Genomic DNA, 8,868 nt, shown 5'->3' with positions numbered 1-8,868 from the left:
TCCCTACAACAGTTTTTATTTTCTTGACACTTCTACTAATCCACTCCAGTTCTGGTGGAAAGATTCATTTTGAGAGAGATGTCACTGGTGGAGCCTTTTCTTTATTGAAAGAAATCTAGCTAACAAAATACTCTAATGTTTACATTCATACATATTTGGGCATCAAACTTTAGGAAGGTTTGGTTATTTTTGATTCTGATTTTATCATATCATGAAAATTTGTTTGAAAAAAAATAAAAATATTTGGAGTTGCCTTAAAAATTGCTTAGATGGACAGTGTAACTGGACATGTCATGTCTCACAATTAAATTGCCATTTTATTTTAAGAACATCCAGATTAAAATTTGAAATGTACTTTTAAGTTCATGTTCACTTCTCCCTCTCTCTAGTTGCCTCATACACACAAAGACTTGCAATCTGTTATTGAACAGATATTGGGTTCAGCAAAAGACAGATAATAGTGACGTTGATACTTTTCTTTAGCTTTGAGATTGCACAAGACATTTTTCCCTAATCTTATTTTCAAGTAAAGTCCACATATTCCTCCAAAAAATGAAGAGATACTCTCAGAAATTGGAGTGCTTATTTGTGAACACATAAAAAAGTAGTTTCTTCTCTTTCCTTTTCCCAACTGGCCTCCTTCCTTTAAGCAGAAAGTAATTCTTCAAGGGGAAACAAATGAGCCCTCCCCACACACCTTTTTAGTCAGCTGCTCTGTGTACTGATACTGATCTGAAAACAACAATTAATATATAAGGATTTCTTCCTTCTCAGTTGTATTCACTACTCCTATTACAGCAAATCCTGCAAACCAGGATGGTGAATAAAAACTTTGATTTATAGCCAAGTGAAAAAAAAAAAAAAAGTCTTTTTCACAAGACCCACTCTGTAGCACTTTAATTATTGAGGGTAATTCAATATTCAGAATTAATGTCACTGGGTTCTCCTCACTCATGAAATCCTGACATTGCTAAGAAAAGAGGAAGATGTCTCTTAGGTGAAGAGCATAAGAAACCAGCTGGGACTGTGTGGGATTAAACTTGGCAGTGGATAGGTTGTTTTGTTTTTCGAGTTGGCTCAAGTTGCAATGTAGGGAGATTTGCCTTTTGGATCTGGTACTGGGAGAAGAGGAGGTGAGCTGGCGTGTAGATGGACGAGTGGGAAGATTGGTGTTGGTGAGGGTCAGGTGCTGTTGAATGGGAAGTTGCCTTTCTTTCGCTCATTTACATCTGTTGGAAATGAGTGCAGTGCTTCATAGACAGTAAGTAAACTATCCAGCCTTATTTCGGGTGGAGGTTTTTGTAGTAAGAGACATCCTAGCTGAGACTTTCCACATCCTGCCGCAGTTGCTGCAGAAAGGCTCTGCTTTGCCAAACCTGCTTCTCGTCTGGTTAATGAGTGTTGCACAGCTGAGTTCTGTCATGGCAAGCAGCCAAGGTGTGCATCTGTGTTACCAGTTTAGTTCAGGTCAGGACCGCTTTCCTTGTGCACCGATGAGCATATATACCAAACTAGAGCTGTTCTGAAACAAACCTGCTCAAAATGCATATGTGGATTATGAGTCCATGCACAAACTGTTTCACCCTAATCCAAAGTTTCTTGCAGACACTGATACAGCCTCAGTGTCCCACTGTGTACCTCACTGACTCAACAGTTGCCTACCAGACTGAAGACAAATATTGCTTGCAGCAGTATCATTGTTTTGAGCAATGACACCAGTTATGGTGACACAGCATAAATATGCCTACATAATTATGGCAGGATGCTTTTGCCTTGCACTTGGTATAGTTAGGTTAATAGTTGGTAGAGTTAGGTTATGGCTGGACTCAATAATCTTAAATGTCTTTTTCCAACCAGAATGATTCTGTGATCTTTTTTCACTCTTTGCTAGACAACGCCCTTGAGTGTTATGCCCCATCAATCACAGAATCCCAGAATTGTCATGGTTAGGAAGGACCTCTGAGATGACAGAGTCCAACCATCAGCACAAAAAAAACCCAAAATCCAACAAACACAAACAATCACACACGCTTTACCAGAAAACACCCACAAAAAACTGCACAACCTCAGCCACTAGAGCCTGCCCTGAAGTGCCACATCTACAAGTTTCTTGAGTACCTCCAGGGATGGTGACTCTCACAACTCCCTGTGCAGCCTGTTCTAGTGCCTGACCACTCTGTCAGTAAAGAAATATCCAGTCTAAGCCTCCCCTGCTGTAACTTCAGGCCATTTCCTCTGTTCCTATTGTTATTTACTTGGGAGAAGAAGCCAACACCCACCTCCCTACAACCTCCTTTCAGGTAGTTGTAGAGGGCAATGAGGTTTCCCCTCAGCCTCCTCTTCTTCAGACTAAACAACCGCAGTTCCCTCAGCTGCTCCTTGTATGACCTGCTCTCTAGACCCTTCACCAGCTTGGTATCTCTCTTCTGGACATGGTCCAGCACCTCAATGTCCTTCTTATAGTGAGGGGCCCAGAACTGGACAACGTGCATGAGGTATGGCCTCACCTCAAATGCTGGTGCTGTGTTGTAAACTGGTCTCTGAGGCTCTCTGTCCCTCTTATGTCAGGAATTACTCTGAGCAGCATGTTTTCCTGAGGATGACAACCCATTCACTACAAATCTGCTCAGGGAAGCCCAAGTCAAGGTGCAGTAAGTGGTGCTGTTAGAGCTTGCATTGAGCCTCTGCCACACTGACTGGATGGCACTCCCTGAATCTCCCTGGAAACATGCAGAGTCTGACCTGACACACAGTTCAGTAGTCACTGGATCATGCTGCATTAAGGGCAACTTTGTCCTTATAACAGAGTAACCTGAGAGTGTCAGTCTATGTACTTCATAAAAATCTTACTGTTTTGCTGTAGAGCAGATGGCTCCTGTAAATTTTGCATCATTAATTACTTTTAAGCTCCCTCTCTCTAGCCTGTCACAGTGGAATGGATCTACATATTATGGAGATGTGTCATACATGGCAAACTCACTGTGTGCTTTCGTCTGCAGACCTTCCTGCAGTGCATGCAAGAGACATGCCCTAACCTCACTCAGGTGGTAAGAACATGGTGGGAATGTGGAAGGCAGTTTTTCATGAGACATTAGATACATTGTTTTCCTGGAGTGCTGTTTCACCAAAACCGGTTGATTTCATTATCCAAAACTTCAGTTCCTTTTGGGACAGCTGTGGAGGGGATTCCCTGTCCTGCTCTCCTGAGTTGCTCTTGTGGAGTGTCCTCCTCTAAAAAGCTTGGTTAGTTGCATAATACAAGCTAATTTAATGATCAGTCTGTTACAGATGAGTGGGGAGAAATAAGTGGCTGAGGGCAGGCTCAGGACACTTGAAACACTGTCACTCAGATGAAGGGAATGACTTTTCCATGTTTGATTAGGCTGTGCCAGTCTCCGATAGACACTTCTACGAAGAGTCTCCACTATCTGTTGTGGGGTGGTGAGAAGTGTTGTTGTGACTTCCACATGTCAAAGGCATCCTCACTATCATCTTCAGCTGTATTTTTTTTTCATTTGGTGAACACTGATAACTTTCTTTTTCCTCCCTGCCTAAAGGGAAGGCAAGGCCCTAATCACCCTGTTAATTTCTTCCTGACAAACACTGATGAGGCCTCCCTCTCTGAAGAAACATCCCTCTTCTCCTCAGATGCCCCTGCTGGACTCAGTCCATTGCAGCTGGTGGCACTATCCCTCTAATATAAACCCAGGGCTTTGAAGAAAATTAACTTGTTTCTGTAGATAGTGCAAATTGGAACATTTTGAAAGGGCAGTTTGATTATCAGGTATGGTGATACAGCTTCAGTTTTGACACTTGGGATTGGTCAGAGATTGCAAACAAAAACAGCTCCTTGCAGCTGTACCAGGCTGAGCTGCCAGCACCTAAACAGGAGCTCCTGCAGACACTTCCTTTGCTCAAGTCTGTCTTTGCGCCCAGTTTGTGGGAAATATGGTTGTGTGCCTACTTGAAGGATCTCTATATGTTTGTGCACTTAAATAGCAGGCAAAGGAGAATGAAAATGGGAGTGGGGAGGGAGAATCTAGATATCTGTTTTTAATAAGTCCCATCCAAGCACTTTCTCAGGAGTCTAAACAAGAAAAAGAGGCAATAATCATGCATTAAATACCACTTGGCTAGAAATAATTCTGCTTTTTGCCTTATGGGATTATACTGGGAACATGGCATGATTCCATCTGTATCATGTGGTGTTAAACAAACATTTTCTCCTGGAAGACAGAGTTGTTTGTCTTTCACTTACAAGCTTTTGTTTATTCATTTGTTTGATCCCTGTCCTTTGGTACTTTCAGTCAAGAAAAAAAGTTTTTCTTAAGTACCCTATTCAAAGGCTGGTCTGTAGAGAGAACTGTAGTATTCAGTGAAGACATGAAGAACAGTCTTACCTGCAGTCACTCAGGCACTTTCTTAGATGGTAAAATATTTACCAAAGGTTAAATTTCCTTCAGTATAAATGGAGCTAAAAACATAAGCTTTATTGTGTCTGAAAAGGCACATGTCTGAAATGCCACAGTGTATAAATATTTAGAAGGAGTGTGTAGAATCAGGGGATGTTCTGAAGACATATCCCTGCTTTAGACAGGAGTATTTCTAACTCATCCAGGAACAAGTTCTGCTCCCAATATTGAACAGCATCTTGGTTAGCAGAAAGGGGTGTTGGAATACAAAACTTCCAAAGGAGAACTATAAGAACAGAGATGTGTTCAGCCTGAAAGAAAGATCATGGGGGAAGGTGTGTGGCCGAGGGAAAGGCATAACTGCTACCTAGTAAAGAGACTGAACAAAGAATGCAGTGTGCTTGTTCTCATTATTCAGTGAAGGCAGAGCAAGGAAGAAAAGGCTTCAGTTACAGCAGAGGAAATGCAGCTTAAATTTTAGGATCAGCTTAGCAGTTTTATAGTTATTGGTGGTACAAGCCCTTGAATTTCCCTGGATATGATGTGCAAAGTGAGACAAAATACCCTATGAGGCAGAGCCAAAGCAGTAATATTACAGTCCACCCTAACAGGATGGGGAATGGACTAGTGAGTCCAGCAGAGTGCTGTGTCAGCTGAATCAAGGATGCTGTGTTGCTCACCAGCAGACTGGTTCATCAGGAGATCAGCAGGGAAACAGAGGTGGCTAAACAGGAACTACTGCTACAGATTGTGAATCATATTTGTGGTCCCATTTGATTACTGAGTAAATCTTTTTAAAACTGAGGATGGCTCCAAATAGAACTGAGCTAGGCACGGAAGAGAGAGAGAAAAAAGAGGAAACTATGAGAAGTAAGGCTGCCAAGAGACAAGATGATTTAGGATTGTCAAAGGCCCCACAGGCTACATCTGTACCATCACATTAATTTGAGGTTTGTGGTTGCAGTCAGACACTCCAGGCTGTCTGCCTGCTGGCCCACCCTTTCACTCCAGTCTGAGTTAAGCCTGCTGGGTTCTTGGGCAGCACAGCAAAGGATGTGCTGACTTACAGCAAGCCTGTCTCCATGAAGCATTGTAGATGCACCAGCTCAGCCCTGGGTGCAGAAAACTACAGGATATAGCCAGGTACAGCTAGCTATGGAAATAACACGAGTAATTAGGAGCACAAGTTCACCTTTGCAAAGGGTTATGTGATCTCTAATCACTTTGGTGTATCCTCCCCAAAAATACATAGAAGAAAAAAAGAAAGACATCTATGCAGAGAAGGCAGATAGAGGTAAGGATGTTGGACTGGAAAGGTGAGCTAGGGAAAACATAACAAAAGTAACTAAAAAACTAGGAAAGAGAGTGAACCAGAGTCAAAAACATATAACAGGGTCTGGAAAAGAAAAAAAGACTTGGAGAAAAGAGAGGGTTGGCAATGGGAAAAGATGGAGGCAAGAGAACAAAGTGGAAAGATTTTTTTTTAATAGGTGAAGAAAATGAGAGTCACTGTGGGTGTAGCCATGCTAAGCATACAGAGCATGGTTATAATTGTGGCCCCATGGTTTGATAGCAGAAGAAATGTTCTGTGTAAGTTTGCACAGTGCCCTGTTTTTAGAAGGGAACTTGAACAATTGCTGCCAGGGATTTTTAGAAAGACAATAATAATTGTATTTTGAACAATAGAAAGGTCTGATTCAAAAGAATTGTGCAAGAAGTAGGAATTACATCTATATATGAAAAATGAGGAAGTCATCCAGCATTCTCAACAGTGTTGTCTTTCTGTCTGTTTTGCAGCCTTTCCCCTTTCTTTTCAACACTTATGAAAAAATTAAGTATAGACTAAATCTTAGCAATTGCATCAGCCATAGGAATGTATCACATGGTGAATGAAAGAGTATGAATAATTCAGGGCAAAAATCTGAATCGTTTAAATAAGCAGAAGCTTCACATTTCTTTGCTAACCTGTTCCCATATATAATGTGAAATCTACAAAAATCACATTTCACTTTCTGGAACAAAACCATTTCAAGTATTTGAAAATAGCCTTGCACTAATTTCATTCTACCCAGAGAACATTTCAAGCTCAGTTTTCCAAAACAGGGTTTCATGAAAAATTTGGAAGGTAATGAAATACTTTGTTTGTGCTGCCTAAACATGAAACACCTTACATATTTTCAGAAATTATTGGTGGCCATAAAATGTCATCACCTTTGCCACTCAAGTTCATGAAGACTGTAACAGTTAACCCAAACTGACTATATTAGGGAACTAACATGATATTCTGCTATGACTATACTGCATATATATATCATATATATATTACATATATATCACATATCTATCATCACTAGTTAATGTGGATTTTTGGCTCCTGTAATGCCAGCATGACAAGAAAACAGCCTGTGACTGGGCCTGAGCCAAAAAGCTTAGCAACAAAAACACAAAGAGAAAAGCCAGTGCAATACATAGAGTTGTTTTTTTTTTCTAGTGATAAGAGCAGGAGGTCACAGTGAGAAGTTTTGAAATTTGTTGCCCTCTTTAGTCACTGATTCAGTGTGTGGCCTTTCAACAGGGATTTTATCCTCTCCTCACTGAAAGTTCATGCCTCATTTTCCTCATCTGTGGAACAAAATATGACCAAACTACTTTGCAGCTGGGATTGTGAGTGACCAAACCACACAGCATTTCTAAAGCACACTGAGACCCTCCAGGAAGAAGCAGCTCGGGAGAAGACAGATGTGATGCTGATCTCCTCACATGCATGAATAGTGATTAATGAGTCTCAGGCAGTCATTCAGGGCAGTGAAGCCAGTGGTTATGGTAGCATTAATATATGTTTGCATTTCTCTGACCACACTATTAGCACTCCATAGGGGGTATCAGGGCTGTGCCCTCCAGGGATGGTTTGGGGTATCCTACCATTCAGTTCCTGCCCTGTTGATCTCTTCCCACCAGCACTCTGTCGGCTCACCGAGGCTCTGGGATGCTGGCATGCAGGCATAGTTCCACAGTCTGTCAGAGCCTTCCTTCTTGCTGAAAACACTCCTGACGGCCACAATCACCTGCCCATGTGGGCACTGGAAGTTGAAACCCTGGCGGTACACGTTGACCCATTCATCATTATCTCCATAGTTATAGGGGCCGTAGTAATAGTCACCATACTGGCCCCATGCCACGGTCACCAGAGGCAGGAACACACAGAGAAGGATGAGGTCCATCCCGAGGATGTTCTTGGCTTAGAAATGCCCCACTGGTTTGTTGGGCTGGCCCTTTTATATCGCCTCTAACATTTGGCTTCCAGATGTTATGCTTCCAGATCCAAGTGCAGTGTGTCATTGCTTAGCAAACCTTCTCTGAGTTGCAGACACGTCCAATCGTTTTTAAGGTGGAATTCTGCAAGTACAGTAAGTCTGCAGGCCCGAAGAGCAGGGTCTTCCCACCCCCATAAACCATCTATGATCCCTTGCTGCAAAGCTACCGTTTAGAGCAAGATGCACATTGTGTAGTACAACTGTCATAGACATCCCACTTTTATCCCCAAGACAGCAGTTAAGTTTGAAAACTACTTTCTTTGAAATTAAAGCTTTATTTGAAGTTGCCGTTTTCCATCACTAGTAACATGCAACAGAATGCAATTGTGTGTGTGTTTCCAGCCTTTTGTCGCTAATATGTGTGACATGATTGTGCCATTCCCTAGAAAGAGAGGAATTGGGCAAGGTGGGGGAATTCGCTGCTCCTGTTGTGAAAAATCATTTAGATATTTTGGGCTGATTTGGTTGGAAGGGCGGTGGATCCCAAATGACTGTGACTCTGGCTTGCCATGGAAATAGCCCACTCTGAGAAGCTGGGCATTGGCTTCTTCCATTCAGAACTGATTTTGCTACAACTGTGTGTAAGTACTGTAACAATTTGGACTCAGCAGATATTTTAATGTGAGGATGAAGTACATCAGCAAGTTACCCATGAGAGGAGCTTATTAAAATCTTTGAGCAAAGCTCTTTAAGCTACCTTGCATTTATCATGGGCTAGAAACAAGGGGCTACTGCTGAAGAGCTGCAGTGCTGCAAATTCAAAACCTGGCGTGCTACCTGAAAATGTGTTTATATGCCACATCCTCAAATGATTATTTTGTAAGGAAAACACAGTGTGCTTTACTTAACTTTGTACTTGACCTATAGAAAACTCTGGGACTTGAGCATGTTTTAATAAGTAAGAAGCCCAAAGTCAATCTACCATAGTCTGTGTGTATTGTGCCTGTGCTGTGTGAAATGTGTGACCCTTGGAACAGCTCCAGATTCAGATCCTGTCTCTTCCAGTGAATGATCCAGAGACTCTTTCTTGCTGCAGGTTCCCCCTCTACTCTTTTCACTACCCCTCTTCCCCACTGGGGCCATGCACGCACACACACACATAATTATATAAGTTTTTATTCTGTTGTTGATATCATCAGGAA

General features: G+C 41.9%; 1 protein-coding gene across 1 annotated transcript in view; it reads right to left on the bottom strand.

Annotated features, from left to right (window-relative positions):
* Nucleotides 1-7,633, bottom strand: part of DPT (dermatopontin) — a 25,837-nt gene extending 18,204 nt beyond the window's left edge. Inside the window, exon 1 of the mRNA XM_009998250.1 lies at nt 7,335-7,633. Within this exon, the coding sequence (XP_009996552.1) occupies nt 7,335-7,633 (299 nt within the window). The remainder of the gene's footprint in view (nt 1-7,334) is intronic.
* Nucleotides 7,634-8,868: the final 1,235 nt, after the last annotated feature.

This window comes from Chaetura pelagica, unplaced genomic scaffold (genome assembly GCF_000747805.2).
Source record: "Chaetura pelagica isolate M959 unplaced genomic scaffold, ChaPel_1.0 scaffold65, whole genome shotgun sequence".
In the NCBI taxonomy this organism is placed as follows: domain Eukaryota; kingdom Metazoa; phylum Chordata; class Aves; order Apodiformes; family Apodidae; genus Chaetura; species Chaetura pelagica.
The sequence above is the reverse complement of the archived record's forward strand: the minus strand, read 5'-3'. Positions and strand labels throughout refer to the sequence as shown.